Source organism: Lissotriton vulgaris, chromosome 2_1 (assembly GCF_964263255.1).
Source record: "Lissotriton vulgaris chromosome 2_1, aLisVul1.2, whole genome shotgun sequence".
NCBI classification, from domain to species: Eukaryota; Metazoa; Chordata; class Amphibia; order Caudata; family Salamandridae; genus Lissotriton; species Lissotriton vulgaris.
In genome coordinates this window covers 787,265,611-787,288,326 of record NC_141687.1, presented here as the reverse complement: position 1 = coordinate 787,288,326, position 22,716 = coordinate 787,265,611, and the positions used below count along the sequence as shown (strand labels likewise).

At 48.4% G+C, this 22,716-nt stretch overlaps 1 protein-coding gene across 1 annotated transcript in view; it reads left to right on the top strand.

Annotated features, from left to right (window-relative positions):
• LOC147731161 (dynein axonemal heavy chain 11-like) overlaps nucleotides 1-22,716 on the top strand; it is a 1,538,124-nt gene that overhangs the window by 113,926 nt on the left and 1,401,482 nt on the right. Inside the window, exon 8 of the mRNA XM_086956147.1 lies at nucleotides 8,534-8,684. Coding sequence (XP_086812273.1) covers nucleotides 8,534-8,684 — 151 coding nt within the window. The remainder of the gene's footprint in view (nucleotides 1-8,533; nucleotides 8,685-22,716) is intronic.

The following is a 22,716-nucleotide window of genomic DNA, read 5'->3' as shown; positions in this document are numbered from 1 at the left end:
TGGGGTGAAAATCACAAAAGCATTCCACTTTTTCTTGTAAACATGATGTCGGACGTTGATTTATGCAGCAAGGAATGGACTCAGCGTAATGGCAAATTGGTCTTCTCTCTGGAGACATGCCAGACATGATGGGGGGAACGAATTGATAATATGACTTCTTGCTATGTTTTCTATTTCTGCCAAGGAATTAATGTCTGTAAATTATTTTGGTGATGCAATAAAAACGATGTTACAAAAATTTTTTTTATGACAATGGTTAATTTGTAACAAAGCAGGTTCTCTAAGGTCCAACTTAATTCTCAGGAAGGCACTGGTTCTCACAATATTATTCAATGCCCCAGGTAGGCCTGCCAAATGCCAATTCCAACACTTACTATTAACCATTAAACTCAGTGTGACATTTTCACAATTCCAAGCCACCTAGCGTTGTAAGAATGGACTAGACGTTCTAGTTCATTATATTTTTTTAAACTTTATAGCACAGTGAAACACTACTGGTCTTTAAAAATAGGGGAGACAGCGCTGCCATGTGGTGGGCTGTCATAATAAAATTCTGGTGTTTGTAAATAAGTGCCAGTGCTGAGCACTTGCACACCCTGGCACAAATTATGCACAGGTTTATGACATATATAATGCTTTTCTGTGTGGCAGATGGTGAATGTGCTTCATGCCACATACTTCCATTTCGATTTTAATATTCCCGTTCAGATTATAGTTGTGCAATATGAATTACAGAAGAGGCTACACAAGTGTCTTCATCCCCTAGTACAGAATTGCCCCAGGAGTGGAGAATTGTTAAACTCCACTTGAGTTCTGTAAGCTCTTCTACAATCAGGTCCCCTATGCGTTCATCAGATGCCTGTGTCTATATATAATGTGGTTTCTTCTTTGCTCAGCAGATTGTAAACCTTTTCACTGGTTCTTTTGAGTCATGTTGATTCATCTTTAGATGTCTGTAATATATTGCACTGTAAACAGCAAATTTGTTTCTAGAATATCTAAAGCAAGAGACATCACCAAAGTGGGTGAGAGTGTAAGGTAAATGGTAACGCTACAGCAAAAATATGTTTTCCTGTGGAGAAGAAATAAGCAAGGAATTGCTGTAATCGAAAGCTCTTTCTGCGTGCACCCACTCTGTATAATTACGCATTCAGAAATGACTTTCTCTGAATTAAATGGGAATTCACAGAAGTTTTGCAAAAGTAATCCTTAAAAGCCTTGACTGTTGCAGCTTTCCATAGGTACTCTTTAGAGACGGGAGTGTCGCTGGACTCAAGACCCTGCTCAGCTCGAGGCCCTCCTCAGCTCGAGGCCCTTGTGGTATTGTAAACGTTCTAGTAGCTGGGTGGGCGGAGTTAGTGGGCTGGGGAAAGAGGAGGATCCAGGAGATGGGCTAGTCAGTTAGAGTAGGGGCGGGGACCTGAGAGCACATGTTGAATAAAGCTCTTAGATACATAAAGAAGTAGTCTGTTGTTATTATGAGGAAGACACGACAACTGGCGACGAGGATGGGATGCACAGCTTGCTATCCCTGAACCCGCAAATGACATTCGGTTCCATTCCTAGAAATTAGGAAGGAAGTCGCTGTTGCGACGCAGGTGCCCCAAGAAGAATTGCCGCCCAGAGAAGAGAGGCCAGCAGTTCGTATCTGTTCCCTGATCGGGTGATCGCATAGAGCCCCAGCGAAGAAGCGCAGTCGAGCATTGGTGAAGTTTTGAATTTGGCGCCGGTACGCGCCTGAAGCGGTGAGAAGCTAAGAGGCCCGGCGTGGTATGAGGCCTACTGACAAGCTCTGAAGTCACCTAGTACCACCGTGCTACGAAATCGTAAGAAGTGTGAGATCAGGATGAATTTGTGGGAAAGTACTGAACAGATGAGATAGCCCGCCACGAGAGACCCTCACCCCAAAAGCGTGCGAAGTGGCATGCGTGCGAAAAGCCAAAGTTTGAGTTGCGGCCCAAGCGTACCTGGTGAAGTGGAGTGGCCGGCGAGAGACAAGCAGACGATTGGAGAGATCGTTGTGCCAGCAGTGTGGTGGCGACCGGTGAGTCCCTGTTGCAACGCATCGTGCGAGTGAAGAGTGCATGTCGTCGGACATCGCAGAGTGAAAACTGTCAGTCAAGCGGCCATTTTGAAGTCAGGCAAGATGGGAAGGACTTCCTTGGTCAATAGTGAAGCGGCCATCTTGGAGTCAGGCATCAGTGCACGCCATTCAGTTAAAGAAATTCGAGCACAGTAATGATCGAATAACGGACTGTACCAAGAGCGCATCACCCCAAGAGGCAAGACAAAGAAGGACACAAGCATTTGTAGTGTTGCACAGAATTGCAGACATAAAGTGTCACGAGTACAGTGTACCGACGAGTCACATGAATGAGGTGACCCTGTTGCATGAAGACAAGCCCGAGACATTCCAAGCCACACGGTAATGAACGGATGAAAACATGAATAACATGAGATGATTGCTCAGCGTGAATAAGCGCATCACTTGAAACTGTGAACAGTGAATCACACGACTGCCCAGAGGCAGCGACAGAGTTTTTGAACAAGCACAAGACAATCCAAATGACCACACGTGGTCAAGAGAGATAGAGTGTTACAGGAAACAGAACAGGAACATTAGATAAATCATTCATCATGTCAACGCACAACTCACCCCAAAGAGAAGCCAAGCCAATCCTGGTGGGCATGACCGACCTGAGGCCCCCAGAGCCATTGACTCTGATAGCTGGTGGAAGCATGGGTCCACGGTGGCAGGAGTGGGTTGAAGACTTCAAGGACTACATCAAAGGGTCCAAGGTGACGGTGGATGAAGATCAGTTGATTGCATTGCGTAATTTAGTTGGAAAAGACATTAGCAAAGTGATAAACGAAATTGCCCCCGGCTGAAACCAGGACATATGCCAAGGTTTGTGAGGTCCTTAACAAAAAGTTCCTGCACAAGCGTAATGTTGATTACGAGAGATATATGTTTCACCAGGCTCGTCAGGACCCAGAAGAGCTGACGAGCACGTACATAACACGACTTAGTCGGTTATCCCGATAGTGCGACTTTGACACATTTTCCACTGAAGATGCCATACGGCTTCGAATTATTGACGGGTGTCAGTCTGAAGCACTTAGACGGAAGCTGCTAAAGAAAAGTCACAATCTTGACGAAATCGAAGAGATGACAAGAGTGCACGATCAGGCCGAGGAGCACGCCAAGAAAATGGAGTCAGGGTGTGTAGGAAAAAGAGAACAGGCCAACCGGGTTCAGAATGTCCGATCCCGCCGGCATTCCAGCGAAAGGCCCAGAAGAACCAGGCCATCCTCACGGCGCCAACCAGCCAGACGCTGGCGTCATGATATCAGTTGGCACGACCAAAGGGTGGATCGTGCCAAGAAATGCTAAATATGTGGCTATGACTTTCCACATACAGACGCCTGCCCGGCGATGGGCCAGCAGTGTCGGAAGTGTGTGGGCGCCAGAATCATTTTGAAGCGATGTGTGGAGATCACCGACGTGAACAGGGAGGTGACGCCACACGAGCGTCCCGGCCGGGTGCTCGGCGTCATCATGCGCGAGCAGTGCAAGATCGCACCAAATCCTTGTCCGGATCATCAAACTCCAGCAGGGAGTCGAGACGATCTCAGTGGACCCGCAGACCGTCGTCACGAGAGTCCCGGTGAGGATCCAGAGAACCTGAATACACGGATGAATACGTGAGCATGGTGACCGACCGAGATCAGTTAAGGAAGTATCCCCGCCTTGACATCTGGGTAGGGAGTCACGCCGCCAAATTTGTGTTAGATAGCGGAGCGTCATTAAACTATATATCAGTGAATGAATACAAAAAAATGAAAGCATCACCGCAGTTAAGCCCTGCTTACGTCCGGGTGTACACGTGGATGGCCAAAGAGCTGCTTACCTGCCTTGGAAAGTTTTCCACGACACTTCAATACAAAGCAATGTCAATACCAGCTGTCATTCATGTTATCGAGGGTCTAGAGGTGGACTGTCTCCTCAGCCTGCCTACTGCCGAGCGCCTTCGGCTGGTAGAAATTCTGTATAGAGGTGATCATGACCCAGGCATAGTGCACCAATTCCCAAAGCTATTCTCGGGTCTGGGAAGGATGAACCAGTTTCAGATTAAACTTTGCATAGATTAACAAATCCGCCCTGTGGCTCACAACCCCGAAGGGTGCCCGGGCATCTCCAACAAGCTGTCGAAAAGGAGATACAAGAACTGTTGAAAGATGACATTATTGAGCGAGCAAGTGGTCCTGTCCCCTGGGTGTCACCAGTTCTTATCGTCCCCAGGAAAGGGACGCCCACAAGAGTACACCTGTGTGTGGATGTGAGAGTGCCCGGCATGGCCCTTGGCGAGGAGCGCTCTGTAGGGCCCCATCTGAGTGACATGAGATGGACACTAAATAATGCTAAAGTGTTTTCCAGACTTGACCTCAACCGTGGGTATTCCCAGCTAACACTACACGACAAGTTGCGATACATCACGACTTTTGTCACACACATGGGACTATTCCGTTACAAACGATTGAGTGAAGACATCCCTGCAGCAGCAGAGATACTGCAGGAAGCGGTTGGCAAAGTCATTCAGCATATACCCAATACTCTGAACCACAAAGATAGCATACTAGTATATGGGTCCAGCACACAAGAACATGACAAGGCACTGGATAGAGTATGTCACGCTCTGGTGAAAGCTAATTTAACGCTAAACAAAGATAAATGTGAGTTTCATTGTTCCACCCTCAAGTTCTCTGGGCACATTCTGTCGGAGGCTACAACAAAGGGTGCCAGTGACAAGGTGGTTATGGCCGATGACTTTTATGCAACTACCCTTTAACCCCGGGAGTCAGCCAACACTGGTGATCATGTGCCACACTCTCTGCTTTCATCTCCTGCCTCTGAATTAGCAGCAGCGGTAGAATGCTATCATCGTGTGGCAGATCAAGTCAAGTCACTGGCAATTCCCCTGGAGGATGTTCGGCAAGCATCCAGAGATGATGCTGTTTTCAAAAAAATCTTATACTGTCTACGAAACAACCGGTGGAGAGACATTAACAAAGAAGGGGAGAATGATCCACAACTTCGGCAGGAACTGCAAGTGTTCCAAAACATTCGGAGGGAATTGTCTGTCACCCCTGACGGGCTTCTGTTAAGGAACCAAAGGATTATCATTCCCAGTAAATTATGTCAGAGAATTATCAATTTAGCGCACACCAGTCATCGTGGTGTGGGGGCCACCAAGAGAACTGTGAGAGAATGGGTCTGGTTTCCCTCACTCGATCACATGGTTGAACTAGCGCTGCAGGATTGCCTTCAATGCAAAGTAGTCAACGCTGGAGGTCCACACCAGCCTCTGCCAAAGACTGGACTACCTCAAGAGGTGTGGCAAGAAATAGTCATAGACTTTCATGGCCCGTTACCTTCGGGCCAGCATGCCTCGTGGTGATGGACGAACTTTCCAGATTCCCAGTTGCTCAGCTTGTCTCCTCCCCGAGTGTGCTCAACATTATAGCGATGCTTGACGAAGTCTTTGATGCATGGGGTGCTCCCAAAGGGCTGAAAACAGAAAATGGTTCCCCATTCACTAGTCCAGAGTTCGAGGATTTTACAAAGCAGCTCAACATTCATCATCAAAAGATCACCTCGCTGTGGCCACCAGGTAATGGCACTAGTGATCGGTTCATGGCTATCCTTCGGAAAACGTTTCAACAAACCGCTCTGAACCGGAAGGACTTTCAGGTGACCCTTGATGAAGTAGTGAGAGTCTACCGAAACACTCCCGATGTCACCACGGGCAAGTGCCCAGCAACATTAATGATGAGTCGACCCCTCCCGACAAGAATGTCCACAAGGGAAGGCGCACTGAGACATGTGTCAACGACTGGCTGTGTTTCCGAAGTCAGCATTGTCCAGAAGGCCAAGACTGAAGAAATAAAATTGCGTGTCGATCACCGCCGGAAGATGAGACACTCCTCCCGGCCGGCAGGGGACACTGTGGTGATAAAGCAAGAGCAACAACCAGAAACAGATTACCCTGTGGTGATAAAGCAAGAACAATCAGCGAAGGCAGACTGTCGATTCTGGGACGATCCTTTGACTATCACATGTTAGAAGGGCGCCCTAGTGACCACAGGACCTGCCGGTCAGCGAATCCCCAACAGCATGTTGCATGCACTCGAGTGTGCCCCAGTCCTGAGAGACGCCCTCGCTACAACAGTTGAGTCATCCAATGGTGAATGCAGTGAGAGTTCTGTTCTGAACATTAACCCTATTCATACGGACACCTAGTCTGAGAGTGAGATTGCCGGTGGAGGAGGCTCCCAACGGCCCGACAAGCTGTTCATCGGCCTAAATGACTACTTGAGGTACTGTGAATTAACTTGTTATTCCGTTTTGTCAAGAAAGGGGGAGATGTGGTATTGTAAACGTTCTAGTAGCTGGGTGGGCGGAGTTAGTGGGCTGGGGGAAGAGGAGGATTGAGGGGATGGGCTAGTCAGTTAGAGTAGGGACGGGGACCTGAGAGCACATGTTGAATAAAGCTCTGAGATACATAAAGAAGTAGTCTGTCGTTATTACGAGGAAGACACAACAGCCCTCTTCGACCTTAGAACTCAGAACAAGTCGAACCTTCATGTGGTTTCTGTTTGCCACAGAAGCTCTAACTAACCTCACGCATCAAAAATTAGCAGTGCCCTTGAATGTAAAAAGTTAGAATGCGATACCCAGCCAATGGTAAATTGCACAATGTGAAACGAGAAAAACTGGAATCAATCCCGCCTCCCTGCTTTACGAAATTGTGTAATTCTAGGCAAATATTTTATTTCACTAAACTTCCTTTCTCTTCGTTATCACATATGACAGCACTGTGAATCAAGTGTGCTGCAGGATGTGCTGTAAAAACACGTGTTTGATTTAATAGGCTATGATATGTAATAGAGGGGAGATTTACAAGCCTCTTGCGCCACTGTTGCATCATTTTTAACATTGGAAAAGTGACGCAAAAGTGGCGCAAGGGGCTTGTAAGTCTGCCCCTAGGAGTCGAGGCCACATATAGGGTACACATATTTTAACTGACTTGCTTCACAGTTCATTAATGGCTCTGTCGTCAGGACCGGGGCATGAATGTTTCTATTTTCATGTTTGCAAACTCTCTTGTCTTATTACACGGGTCTTAGAGCAGTCATAATTTGAGGTACTACTACGATGAAATACTTGCACTTGTTAATGAAATACACCTTTTGATTTTTGAAGAGACTTCATCATAGGTGTAAATAATGTGTGTTGCATTAGGAACATGCCAAATACGGACTCCTAGTGCCAAGCCAGGCACTTGGCTCGGCTCTGGCTCGGCTCTCTCTCCCTGTTAATTTGTTGACTCGCCCACCTCTAGTACTATTGTAAACTTTTGTGAAACCTATAAATAAATGTTAAAAAACATAGCTAAACGTAGATGAAACCTAAGTGCAAAGAACAGACAACTTGTTTGTTAGTTAGTTACACCTGAAAACGTTGTACTTGTTCCTATTTTTTTTTTTGGTTGCAAAGTTCGTTATGACTAAATAAATCCTTTACTGGTACTGAATGAACATTCTGTGCTTTGCGTTGAAACATTCAATGGATACCTACTGTGTTTTAAAAATACATTTCCATGTGCGAAACATACATGGCCAGACCTATAATAAAGAATGAATAAAATATGCAAATTTAAGGGACCCCGAATTTACCATCTCTGGTTCCATTGAATGTAAGAAAAATGAAATGGGTTGCTCTCCAAAGTGAACTTTAAAACCTAAAGAACACAAGAAGTGATTGATGATTCTTCACGGTTATTTCTGGCCAATGACATTAGATGCCACTTTTGCAAATTCTGTGGCTATGTTTTCATGAGCAATATAAATCACATTATTTGTTATTCACAGAATGAGGCTTTGGTGCTATTGTCTGCAGAGTCAGAGTGACTGAGCTATTGAAAGCAATCCAGCACCTGCAGAATGCTTCCTGGCTGTTTGAGCAAATTGGCACAGTACTCCCCACCTTTCAGGACAAAAATAAATATTTACTACACAGAGCTGTGCTCTTTCCGAGTCTACATGACTGACTCGTTTTTGGCTTGAGTTGCACAAAAAGTGTGCATCTATATTGATGCCTTTTTTATATTTAATTATTTGAAAAAGTAAGGGGTAGCCAGGTGTTATATGTGCTATTTGTATATAATATTTTTCTCATAGTATTGATTGATGTTCATGAAAGGAAATTGAATACCTGTATTTAAAAAGAGGTGTCTTGTAAGGGCGTACATAATGAGGCGACTCCTGGTGTGGAAATATAAATGTGATCCTCCTTATTTACAGGTATTGTAAACGTGTCACGAACATGACGCACTACAATTTTTAAGGCTCGTGTGATTTTTCCATTCTGCTTCGTTTCTTTGGTATCATTGTAATTTCTTAGGTAGATGTATTTATTATACAAGTTTCAAAAACAAGTCATACGTTTTTTAAAACATTTTCTCTCTTGTAGATATGTTACGAGCTGGATCGAAACGCGTAAAGCTCAATCGGAAAGAGCAAATCTTACCATTCTGTTTGACAAATATGTTCCCTATTGCTTGGAACAAGTTCGATGCAATCTAAAGACGATCACACCAATTCCTGAAAACAGTATGGTGCAGGTAAGATTAACTTCTCTGTTCTGCTTGTCTTATTCAAATCCTAATGGGATCATGTAAATACTGGGGGGCAGATTTACAAGCCCCTTGCCGCATTGTTGCGCCGCTGTTGCATCACTTTTTGTGATGCTGCGGGGGTGTAAACAATGGGCCATGTTGTGGCCCATTTACAACGTGATGCATCCAGGGAGATGTGTCACCTTGTAAAGCCCTGCGCCACATTATACCTGCGTCAGGTATAATGTAGACAGGGTGGGCATTCCCACGCAGGAAAGCCTCATAGAAGTGACGCAGAGAAATCTATAAATTTCACTGCGCCACTTCTAGGACGCCACAGTGTTAAAACCCTACGCCTGCTTGGAGCAGGCGTAGGGAGTGATGCAGTGTATTGGGAATAGGCCTACCTGTGTATTGCTGAAGTTGTGTCTTGCTTGCGACGCAACTCCAGCAATGTGTGACTGTTGCGTCAACAGATGCGTCAGATTTTCTGACACATCTGTCAATCCTTGTGCCATGGTGTGCCGTATTGAAAATACGGCACGTCCATGGTAGCGCAAGGGTTTTGCACGGAGGCGCAGGGAAACTGACACATCTGTCCAAATATGTCAGTTTCTTGCTAGTCTGCCCCTGGATATTTTTAAAGTGCAGTGTCATCGTCCATGTGTGCGATTTGCATGCTGGTAATTGTAGTGCGTTTTATAATGTTCACCCCAGTGGGTCGCATGCCTTGCCCCAACAAAATGTACATATTCATACCCAAGTGGGCTGCTCGAAGCTGACAGGGCTGGCATCCTGCCCATACTCCTTCCACAAGGCGGACTTGCCATCCCCACAGCGTCTTTGATTGTTGTCGCTGCCGGCCCGCCATGATAGCAGTGGGGCTTCCTCACGGCGGGGCACGCCGCTAAACACGAACAAGAAGAATTGCCTCCAAAGAAGAAGCCACACCACGGCAAGTTGAACCTTTTATTTATAGAATGCAGGATACACAGACCAGCTGCTCCTTCGCAAAATGTCTTTCAGCAAAACATGTTTCGGGCGTGTGGTCGCCCTTGTTCACTGGCATGGGAGAAGGCAGCGAACGCACCACCCGCGCAAATTTAATTATCCCGCCCCAGTGGGCGTATGCGCGATTTGCACGCTGGTAATTGTAGTGCGTTTTATAATGTTCACCCCAGGGGGTTGCATGCCTTGCCCCAACAAAATGTACATATTCATACCCAAGTGGGCTGCTCGAAGCTGACAGGGCTGGCATCCTGCCCATACTCCTTCCACAAAGCGGACTTGCCATCCCCGCAGCGTCTTTGATTGTTGTCGCTGCCGGCCCGCCATGATAGCAATGGGGCTTCCTCGCGGCGGGACACGCCGCTAAACACGAACAAGAACGCAATTGGCTGAAAGACATTTTGCGAAGGATCAGCTGGTCTGTGTATCCTGCATTCTATAAATAAAAGGTTCAACTTGCAGTGGTGTGGCTTCTTCTTTGGAGGCAACTCTTCTTGTTTATATATATATATATATATATATATATATATATATATATATATATATATATATATATATATATATATATATATATATATATATATATATATATATATATATATATATATATATATATCTGCAAATACCTCGCAGCAGCGGCGCTTCCTTAGCGAAACACGAGGCAAGGACCATCTTTTTTCAGCATTCTTGTTTATTTAGCCATTAGACAGGTAGTCATAAAGCGTTTCGGCCGTCCCAGCGGCCTTGGTCACATATATATATAAAAATCAATAATGCGTACAACTATATTTTTGACATCTAATTTTATTTCCAAAATGATTGTACTTACCTGTTTAAGTATAGGGAGTCAATATTTGCATTCTATATTTTTTCATCTACATTTTTTACATTTTGACTAGTGATTGAACGCCTTCACTATATTGGTATCAGACAACAGGCCCTGGCTGTTCTGTCCTCTTTCCTCATGGCCTGTTCAAAGAGGGCCTTGCTGAAGCAGTTCTTCGCGGATGTTTGTCTCTGCCTAGTGGACTGCCGCAGGGCTCATCATTGAGTACTAGGCTTTTCAACCTGTACATTTCCCCACTAGTTGCCATTATCTGGGCATATGGGATGCATGCTATTTCCTAAGCTGATGACACACAGATTATTGTGTTGATTCCTGAGAACTCTGCTTTCACTGTGGATAACTTCTTACAGTGCATGTCGGCAGTTCCCGACCGGGCGGCAAGGAACTTTCTGAAGTTAACCAGTGATAAAACCGAAATACTACTCTTTGGGATGCATATTTCATGCTGAAATAGTAACTGGTGGCCAGGTTCCTTAGCCACCTGTCCTGTTGAGAAGTGGCCTAATGGCTAGAGAGGTCAAACTTGAAGTTGGGAAACCAGGTTTGAGTCTCAGCAGGGACACTCAACATCCTGTGATTCTGGGCGAATCACTTAATCTCCCTGTGCTTAACAAAAAAAAAGAATGAATGTGTTTGCTATAATGCAAATGGTGCTCATGTAAAGCGGTCTGATACCTTCGGGTCAAGTTCGCTCTATATAAAGCTAAAACCAAAAAAGACAAAATATTTTGGGGTCTATTGGACACTTAATTCGCATTTAATGCCCAGGCTAATCGTACGGTGTTGACCTGCTTTTGGCTTATATAGATCTTTAGAAAAATGTTCCCTTTTATCCCATTGCCAGCACAAAAGCGGGTCACATTAGCCATGGTCATGTCCAGATTGGACTATTGTAATTCGCTCAATTTTGACTCCAATATCAGCACCTAATGGTAGGTGACACAGAATGTGCTTGCCAGAGAGATTCTTGATATTCCGAGGCACCAATCAGCTGCTGCTGGGCTATGTGATCTGCATTGGCTCCCCATCAGATAACACATTATGTTTAAAGCCATATATATTATACACAAGGCTCTTTATCTTCCTAACCCTGCTTGGACTTAAGAGATAGTTCACTGGTACACTCCAGCTAGAAACCTTCACATTGCACATCATAATTTGGTCTCAATACCCAGGATCCAAAAGGAGAAATGGGTAGGCAGAGCCTTCTTTGCCACCGAAGGCAAACTCTAGAAAACTCAGACACAGTGCCTTGCGGCAATCACAGAGCTTTTTGTCTCTTAAAAAGATACTCAAAACCTGGCTCTACACTACATAGACAGTGATCCCCCCATTTCTTAATAGGGTGAGTCTACAGACCCAGCTTAGTTGTGGACTACAATGCCTTGATGTTTTCGGGTAAATGTTTGCGCTTTATAAAAATCAAATTAAGGGTTCTATTATGATGGCGGGCGTCCCGTAACTGCACACAGGTCGACCGCCAGAGGTACAGTGGTCCCGCCATGGCAATTAGGATGCAACCGCCACCCTGGCAGTCGCATCCGGCATATTTTACATTGCGGCTGGCGGTCCTGTAAGCAGCGCCCACCGCAATGCAAAATATGCCTGTTGTGCATTGGCATGGAGTGCGGTGCCTGTCACAATGTGGATGCCAATGGAAGGTGGGTACCATAGGTACCCCCCAAGTGAAGCCCCCAACCCTCCCACCCCCCCGGGGGCCCACAACGTGCCCCCAATGCTAATCTCAGCATGCCTTTCCATGGCGGATAGTCCACCATTGAAAGGCAGGCAAAATAATATGGATATCGGTGCCGGCAAGGCACTGCCTCCATATTGAGGGCCTTTTCTGCCTGGCCGGCAATCCGACTGGCGGAAAAGCGATGAATGGTCTTTCTGTCTGCCGTGATACCCCCACCATTCTAATATGGCAGGGGGTACATCAGGTATGGATGGGGGGCGGATCGCCACCACCGAGCCAGCGGTGGCAATCCGCACGCCATCCTAATAGACCCCTAAGTGTCAGAACATCTCCCTTCAATCTATCCAGCCAGGCCCTCAAATCGCAGAGGCCTGTCATTCCAGCTGAATGCCCAAGATTTATAGATGCTTCTGGGGAATGCACAGATGTGCTCCCCAGCCTCCAGTGTAGACTGGAGTCAAACTAAAAGGCATACAAAGAGTTTTAGAACAAAGAGATGCCCACTTTCTAGAAGTGGTACAAAAGGGGGTGGTGATGAACGGAGCATCTGAACAAATCAAACACTCACACCCAGTCAATAGATTTGGGTTTAATCCATCACCGTTCTTTAGCCCACTCCGCCACCCCAGTTCAGACATGGATATATGCAAATCAGTCTGACCCTGTGCCTCATGGGAACAGTCCTTGCAAAAACAACAGGTGATGGACCGAATGTGGATCAATGTCACACATTCAACCCAGTCAAAAGATCTGGGTCCTAATCCATCGTTTTTTTGCACTCCACACCACCCCGGGTTAGACAATGGCGATATGCAAATCAGCTCTGACCCTGTGCCCCATGGGAACAGTCCAGTCCGAACTACAAAAGCCATGTCCTTCCCAGAACGGAATCAAGCATCCGAGGACCGGACCGGTTTCGAGGTAACACCTCTCATCAGCCCGGCTAGCTTGACTCCAGTGGTGTGGAGTGCCTGGGACCCACGTCTGGGCATCCCCAGTACACTTAGAGCGGTAATTGCAAAAACAACAGGTGATGGACCGAATGTGGATCAATGTCACACATTCAACCCAGTCAAAAGATCTGGGTCCTAATCCATCGTTTTTTTGCACTCCACACCACCCCGGGTTAGACAATGGCGATATGCAAATCAGCTCTGACCCTGTGCCCCATGGGAACAGTCCAGTCCGAACTACAAAAGCCATGTCCTTCCCAGAACGGAATCAAGCATCCGAGGACCGGACCGGTTTCGAGGTAACACCTCTCATCAGCCCGGCTAGCTTGACTCCAGTGGTGTGGAGTGCCTGGGACCCACGTCTGGGCATCCCCAGTACACTTAGAGCGGTAATTGCAAAAACAACAGGTGATGGACCGAATGTGGATCAATGTCACACATTCAACCCAGTCAAAAGATCTGGGTCCTAATCCATCGTTTTTTTGCACTCCACACCACCCCGGGTTAGACAATGGCGATATGCAAATCAGCTCTGACCCTGTGCCCCATGGGAACAGTCCAGTCCGAACTACAAAAGCCATGTCCTTCCCAGAACGGAATCAAGCATCCGAGGACCGGACCGGTTTCGAGGTAACACCTCTCATCAGCCCGGCTAGCTTGACTCCAGTGGTGTGGAGTGCCTGGGACCCACGTCTGGGCATCCCCAGTACACTTAGAGCGGTAATTGCAAAAACAACAGGTGATGGACCGAATGTGGATCAATGTCACACATTCAACCCAGTCAAAAGATCTGGGTCCTAATCCATCGTTTTTTTGCACTCCACTCCAGACCACTGGAGTCAAGCTAGCCGGGCTGATGAGAGGTGTTACCTCGAAACCGGTCCGGTCCTCGGATGCTTTATTCCGGTCTGGGAAAGATATGGCTGTTGTAGTTCGGACTGGACTGTTCCCATGGGGCACAGGGTCAGAGCTGATTTGCATGAAGCCATTATCTGACCCAGGGTGGTGTGGAGTGCAAAAAACGATGGATTTAGGCCCATATCCTTGTACTGGGGTGAATGTAAGACATTGATCTACATTCTGTCCATCAAATTGTTTTTTGTAATTTTCTCTCATGGGAACAGTCCAGCCCGAACTGCCAAGCCATGCCTTCCCTGGACCGGAAACAAGCTTCCTCGGACCGGTTTCTGGCATTCCAGCCGTCTTCAGCCAGGCTTGCTTGAATCCAAGTCTGTTGACTGGGTGTGAGTGTTTGATTGGTTCACATGTTCTGTCCATCATCACCCCCCTTTTGTGCCAATTTCTAGAAGTGGCATTTCTAAGTTAATAATGGCAAATACCTCTGTACCACCAGAGAGGATTTGTCATTGTGAATCCAATGATAGGAACCATTATGAGGTTGCTCCACTGTTAGTCATTGGTGCAGCTTGAAGTAATTTCAACCATTCCCCCATGGCTAACCTATGGGAAGAGCAAACCTCATAGGCAGTAAAAACACACATGGGTATACTTCACTACTTGGGCAGGGAACACACATGTGTACCTGCCCTTCCTTTCACCAAGTGCGCACCCACAGTCCTGCAATGACATGTTCTAAAACATCGGGGAATCACCACTTCCTAACATTTGTAGGAAGGGTGCATGCACTTTCAAACTGCCTTTACAGTGGAAAAGTGCCCAGATCCCTAAGGGCACTAAAGAAGAGTCCTGCAGCACAAATGATGGACAGTATGCTGAATAAATCAAACATTCACCCCCAGTCAAGAGATCTGGGTTAAACCCATTTTTCTTTTGCTCACTACACCACCCCAGTTTGAACCCAGACATATGCAAATCACTCTTGGCCCTACTCCCCATGGGATCAGTCCAGCCCGAACTGCCAAGCCGGTTCCTCCCTAGACCGTAAACATGCATCCTGGGACCAGTTTCTGGGTATCACCCCTCATCAGCCAGTTTAGCTTGAATCCAGTGGCACAGCAAGCAAAGGACCCATGTCTGGGTATACCCATCCCACTTATGGTAAAAAATGCTGCGGCAACAAGTTATGGATGGAATGCTGAATAAATCAAACATTCACTCCAGTCAAGAGATCTAGGTTCTTTAGCTCACTATGCTACCCCAGTTTGGACCCAGCCATATCAAAATGAGTCTTGACCCTGCTCCTCATGAGAACAGTCCAGCCCGAACTGCCTAGTCGTGTCTTCCTTGGACCGGAAACAAGCATCCTGGGACCGGTTTCGGGGTTATCACTCCTCATCAGCTGGGCTAGCTTGAATCCTGTGGCACAGCGAGCAAGGGACCCATGTCTGGGCATACCTATCCCACTTAGAGTGAAAAATTATGTGGCAACAAATGACGAAATGCTGAATAATCAAACATTCACTCCCAGTCAAGCGATCTTGGTTAAATCCATTGTTTTTTTGCTCACTACTCCACCCCAGTTTGGATCCAGGCATAAGCAAATCAGTCTTGACTCTGCTCCTCATGGGAACAGTCCAGTCAGAACTTCCAAGCCGGGTCCTCCCTGGACCAGAAACAAGCATCCTTGGACCGGTTTTGGGGTATCTTCCCTCACCAGCCAGGCTAGCTTGAATCCAGTGGCGCAACGAGTAAGAGGCCCATGGCTGGGCACAGCCAACCCAACTGGGTGAAAAATGCTGCAGCAGCAAATGATGGAAAAAATGCTGAATAAATCAAACATTCACCCCCAGTCAAGAGATCTGCACAACCAATGAGAAGATAAAAACGTTTAGGGAAATACTACCTTAAATGTGTCAAGTCTAACAGGGATAGTAAGTGGCTGGGAGTAGGGGAGTCAATAGATGCCAACTTCAACCTGATAGACATTCTACAGTGTCCAAGAACTAACAGTCTAAGTCTGGGCCAATCCATTAATGGCATAATTCAGACAGGTATACTAAGAGCAGAGACGAATCACCCGCTTGCTGACCATATTCATGAATCTGAGGCTAGTTGTCATAAGACGAAGAGGTGGAAGTGTGAGAATATGGGCTCCCCAATCATAATTTCACCCTCTGTATGGACCATCCCGCTTCTGAATCAGAAAAAAAAAGTTTGAAGACCTTTCAGGAAGTGAAAATAGCATTTGCTTGGTAGTTTTGTCTGAAGCTTCTTGATGAATGCTTCCAGCAACCAATGTAACGATAAAATTTTTGGGGATTGATCTGCCTTACAAGTTACAATTCAAAAATGTTTTTAGACAGTAGCGATTAAGCAATGAGCGGCAGCTAATGGAAAGGGGAGACCACTCGGTCCCCCCGAACGTATGGTTGGGTGCCCCGATCCCCCCGGGAAACCATTTTGGGCGGGAGGCGTGGCTCGGCTGGTATGCCCGAAGTGGCGTAGCCCAGGCGCCACCTTTCCCGCCCAGGAGGGGTTGTCCTAGACACCCGCACGGAAGACCACGCCCAGTAGGCGTACCGGAGGAGGGTCCCCGCCCTCCCGCAGATGGATAAATAGAGCGGGAATCCGAAGAAGCGTCCTCTTGTTCCTGTGCTCTGAAGGCTGCACCAACTCGTTGCTCGTGAGCCCTCGACGGAACAAGCGGCAATTTTGAGAACTTGTAATCTTGTTGTTTCTCTTTCAGTTATTTGGAGTACGAAGGATCCAGGACCTCGTTGATCAACTAGCGCAGAGTACACGAAGCCATGGCCGGCAAGAAAGCAGGAAAGAGCTCCGAGATGGAGAAGGTATTGCGCACCTTGTCGAACCGAATGGCGATCATGGACCGAAAGCTCGGAAAAGTTGACTCGAATGGTCGGGGTTTGGCCGAAGTTAAAAAACAGTTAGCGGCCCAGAACAGCTCAGGCCGTCCTAAGAAGGTAATAGGCCCGGCCTTGCCGGGAGTCGTCCCTGAGGGTAGGGGGAAGTGTGTTAAGAGGAGGGCGGTTTCTGGGGAAGATCCGGTTCCCGAGGTACCCCCAGTCGCCCCCATTACACCGCGGGCAGCCCGGTACCAAACCCAGATATAGGTTTACCAATCCCGGTTGTAATTACCCCTGTTAATGACGAGGAGATGCCCCCGGAACTGGCCATCCAGTTAGCTGCAGTGTTGCCCTGGCTCAAGAAGAAAGCGGGGGGGGCAGTGGCCGCGGGAGACCCGGCCGAGGAGGCTAGACTAATAATCGAGCAGTTACGGCAGTCGAGAGAGGCCGCGACGGCAAATGTTTCTCTTGTTCCCCCACAGGTGGCGCCGGGAGGACCTGCGGTTAGCCGGGAAAAGGCGGCAGACACGATGGTCGAACCTGGTAAGCACACATTGCCAATGGCAGGGGAGGGGTCATTACCTTCAAGGCGCGAAAGGGTGGCCCAGCACATCCCTGCGGCCACAAAGGAACTGATATGGGGGAGAAATATGTGAATATGTTTTCATTGTTGACTGACCATCGCGAGATGGAATATGCAAAATCCCAGAAGGATTTATGGCACCCCAGTGTATGGCGGGCCAAGATGGCGGAATTTAGGGTCGATGAGACAGTAGCAAATTGGGTAAAGGCCTTTTCGATATTTACGGCAGTCATGGGGGAACGAAAGCCGGAAGTCATGACCGAGTTGACCTGTTATCAGAATAGGATTATGGATTTTTATACCATGTATGAGGGGGACGAGTGGAAAGGATACGATATGAAATTCCGTAAAGCGAAAGAGTTTGATGCAACTTTGACCTGGGATTGCCTCGACTCGGTGTCATGGCACAAGCAGCTCTTGCCTGGGGCAGCAGGTACGTCCTCGCCGGGCGGGAGCGGGTCGGGGTCAGTTCGCCAAAAGCCCGTGGTGCCCTTTCAAGCGGGCGCCGGTGGGGAATATCAGCCCAAGACCGGCGGGAATGGCGCCAAGCGGGGGGTTTGTTGGGGCTTCAATAGAGACAATTGTAGCAGGCCCCAGGGAACATGTAGGTTCAGGCATGCGTGTGCGGGCTGTGGGAACTCCTCACACCCGGAGAGTAGCTGTATATCTAAAAACAGCGGAACGGGAGGAAAAGGGGGGTCTAAGCAAGAGTGAGGTGATGCTTTGTAACCGATTGCCTACACCTGTCGATATCATGGCTCTGACTCCTTGGTTGAACAAATACCCTGATCATGTATCCACCGGGGTGTTGAGGAATGGATTGCTATATGGCTTCAACATCCCGGCGGGGGATTTCGGGGGGACTCTTTTTGTAAAAATCAGTTATCTGTCCAACATAACCCAAGCGTAGCTGCAAGAAAAATTTCCAAAGAAGTCAGCTTGGGGCGGGTGGCGGGGCCTTTTCATCGCCCGCCGGTGGCGGATTTCGTGTGTTCCCCGCTAGGGGTGGTCCCAAAGAAAGACCCAGGGGAGTTTAGACTCATTCACAACTTGTCTGCCCCAAAGGGTTCTTCGGTGAACGAAGCCATTGACCCAGATATTTGTTCGGTGCGGTACGCATCGTTCGACGATGCCGTTGCCATGTTAAATCACCTGGGCCCCGGAGCGCTGATGGCGAAATCGGACATCGAATCAGCATTCCGGTTGCTCCTGGTACACCCGCGAGATCAGCGCTTGCTAGGTTTTGCGTTTCAGGGGAGTTATTACATGGATAAATGCATGCCTATGGGTTGCTCCATTTCTTGTGCCTATTTTGAAATGTTAAGCTGTTTTTTAGAGTGGGCATTCACCGAGGCCACAGGGCATAGACAAGTAATGCACTATCTGGATGACTTCCTGTTCTTGGGAGCAGCCGGCGATACGATATGTGCGCAGGCGCTGCAGGACTTCTGCATCCTCATGCGGGAGTTCGGAGTCCCATTGGCAAGATTAAGACGGTTGGACCATCTACTTCACTGGAGTTTCTGGGAATTGAGCTCGATTCTGTGGAAGGATGTTTCCGTTTACCGATGGAAAAGGTGGCCAAGTTTAGGGCTTCCTTGACACAATGCCTGGGCAAGGAGAAAGTGACCCTGCACCAGTTACAGCAAACAGTGGGTCAGCTTAACTTTGCCTTAAGGGTGATACCAATGGCCCGCCCCTTCTCACGCTCTATTGCACAAGCTATGGTTGGTCTCAAGGAGGGTCACCACCGTACGAGACTGTCGGCAGAGGTTCGCCAGGATATGCGCATTTGGTTGGCATTTCTGGCGGGCTTCAACGGTCGAGTTGTGTGGAACAAGCCACCAGCATCTTCGGATGAACTAGGTTTGTGGACTGACTCAGCTGGGAGCGTGGGATTTGGCGCCATCTTTGGTAACCGATGGTCGGCGCAAGTATGGCCGACGTGGTGGCACTCCAGCGGTCTGACAGGTAACATTGGGTTCTTGGAGCTATTCCCCATTTGGGTTGCCCTGATGGCATGGCCAGACGACTTCAGGGACCGCTCGGTGGTGTTTTGGTCTGATAATATGACTGTGGTTGAGTGCATTAACCAGCAGGCAGCCCGCTGCAAGTGGATCTTGAGATTGTTGAAAGAAATTGTATTACGTTGCATGAGATTGAATGTACAGTTCAGGGCAAAACATGTGCCAGGCAGACTGAATTATGCAGCTGATGCACTCTCTCGTTCACACATGCAGGCTTTCAGGGGCTATCTACACACAGCGGACCTAGTGGCGGCACCGTTCCCCGAAGCACTATGGCTAATCGGTGCCCCGGATTACAAGACCTCGTGGCAGCCAGCTTAGCTCCCAGGACAAGGAAGGCATACGAAGGAGCGTTTCGTTCCTACTGCACATTTTTGGGTCCAACAGGGAGACAGCGCTGGGGTCAGGAGGAATCCTTCCTGGGGTTCCTGGTAGCGCTGCACAGAGAAGGCCGATCAGCGGCAACGGCCAATAGACGTAGGGCGGCCATTTCATTCATGGCACAGGTGCATGGCATAAGAGACCCGACGGGTTCCTTTTTGGTTAGGAAGGCACTCCGCGGCTGGCAACGCCTCGAGGGTCGCAAGCAGGATACGAGGCGCCCGATTGGTTTAGACTGATTGTCTCTACTTTTAGCAAAGCTGGATGAGACGTGCTCCTCCCTTTTCGAAGCAGTTCTGTTCCGGGCAGCTTTTGCCTTGGCATTCCATGGGGCTATGCGGGTGAGCGAACTCGTCGCAAGAAACAAGAAGGATATGGAGGGAGGCTTGGGCAGGGATCACGTCCAAATAAGGGGTGATTCGATGGTAATCTCGATAGCCAGGTCCAAGACTGACCAGGGAGCTATGGGAGATAGTGTTATCGTGCAGCGCGCACGAGGGTCCCCCACTTGTCCGATAAAGTGTGTAGAGGAATACTTGGCACTGAGGACGGATACATGGGGGGGGAGTTTGCTTAGGCACAAGGATGGCACCCCACTGACGAGATTTCAGTTTCAGAGGGTGCTAGCACTGTCAATCGCTGCCGCGGGCATGGACCCGTGCGATTTTGGGACCTACTCATTTAGGATAGGGGCTGCTATTGAGGCTACAGCCCGGGGTCAGAGAGCGGAGGAAGTAAAACAGCTAGGCCGTTGGTCCTCGAATTGCTTCAAAAGGTATGTGCGATTGCACATGTTGTAAAGATTAATTGACATGCACTCACGCTTCTTGTCTTTTGTTTGAATTACAGTTTCGCGAGCCTGTCACGCGGGGCGGAATTGGAAGTCGACCCAGCATCAGGAGACCAGCGGTCAAGGATCACCGACTGGAGAGAGAGTGGTATGGGTCATGGGCCACTCATATGTGAGGCGCGCCGGGGACGTATTCAAGGCAGGTGACGCGACTCACGCATCTGGGGAATACGAGTACAGAGTGACCTTCCATGGGAAGGGCGGGCTCTGTTTTGACCAATTCCAATCGTTTTTTGAGGGTCTTTTAGGGTGGCAAAGGTCACCGCCATCTGTAGTCATAGTACACCTTGGGGGCAATGACTTGGTGAAACTGGGAAGACGAGTGTTATTAGAACACATCCTGTCGGCTGTTAGCTGGTTGGCTAAAAAAGTCCCGGGGTGCACGATTGCCTGGTCCCACATGATCCCCAGGAAGATTTGGCGGGGGGGCCTTTCAGTGTCAGCGTTGAACCACTCAGTGAAAAGGGTTAACAATAAAATTGGTAAATTGTTTCGCTCCGCGCAGTTGCATAGCTTTCCTCGCGGGTGTATTCGGGGTGATCACATGTATCTGAATGATGGGGTTCACCTGTCCAGGGAGGGGAATGATTTACTCATAGGAGACTTCGTAGCATGGCTAAGGGGTTTGAGGAAGCATGACCTTTAGGAGGAGTGGGGGGGGGCCGGATAGTCGGTCAACTATCCGGCCTGTGGCGGTAAGGTCATGATCGGTGAGCAGTAATTTCAAGGTCCCTAGAGGGGGGCGACACCCAGAATGGATGGGAGCGCCCGGGGGGAGGCGGCCATTGGCCCCTTCCACAGGGAGGCGGCACCCACTAAGGATGGGTCGCCTAGGGGGAGACGGCCATAGGCCCCTCCCAGGGGGGAGGCGGCTAGATGCCCCTCCTACGAATTTCCCGGGGGCCAGATATCCGCGACGGCGGATAGAGAGTGTGGGGATGGGGGGGAGTCCACGCTGTCCTTCCTACAGATACCTCACACGGGAACTCGGACAACCTTTAAGATGGCGTCGAGTGAAAAGGGGGCCCCCACGACAAGGGAAGTTACAGTTGGCAATGAGGGTAAAGTCCTCTGCGCATGCGCCACTCACACCGTGAGGGCGGGATTTTGGTAGTAGGGATCTGACACCGGTTAAGACCTTGCCGTTGGCCCTTAATGCTAGGATGTACAATTTTAATTTAGAATGTATGCATTTTCAGGATGCTAGACTCGGCTAGGAAACCTTTGTATTAGAGATCTGTTAAGGTTAGCCAAAGAACATGTCTTGATCGAAATGTAATAAATGTAAAATTGTACATAATTCATGAAACTTTTATTTAATGTTTTAAATTTTGTTTCATATTTTAATAAATACGGCCGGGGGGTAACTCCCCCCCGCCTTCCAAAAGTTCAAACCTGTGTCTGTCTTCTCCCATTGGGAATTGGTGTTGGGAGGGGTTGGCGGGCATCCCGGCCATATGGAAAGGGGCGACTACTCGGTCCCCCCGAACGTATGGTTGGGTGCCCCGATCCCCCCGGGAAACCATTTTGGGCGGGAGGCGTGGCTCGGCTGGTATGCCTGAAGTGGCGTAGCCGGGGCGCGCCCTTTCCCGCCCAGGAGGGGTTGTCCTAGACACCCGCACGGAAGACCACGCCCAGTAGGCGTACCGGAGGAGGGTCCCCGCTCTCCCGCAGATGGATAAATAGAGCGGGAATCCGAAGAAGCGTCCTCTTGTTCCTGTGCTCTGAAGGCTGCACCAACTCGTTGCTCGTGAGCCCTCGACGGAACAAGCGGCAATTTTGACCCCCCCACCAGCCCCTTATGGCAATGTTTGTTTAAATAAAGTTTGATTAGAAAGAAATGTATAGGCCTTTTTTCCTTTGTAGAGAAGTAAGGGAATGTTTCATATAATGATGTGGCTTCTGCTTTTAGGATAATGTTTCCCTTTGTAGGAAAGTGAAGTTGATGACTCATCAAGGCTATGT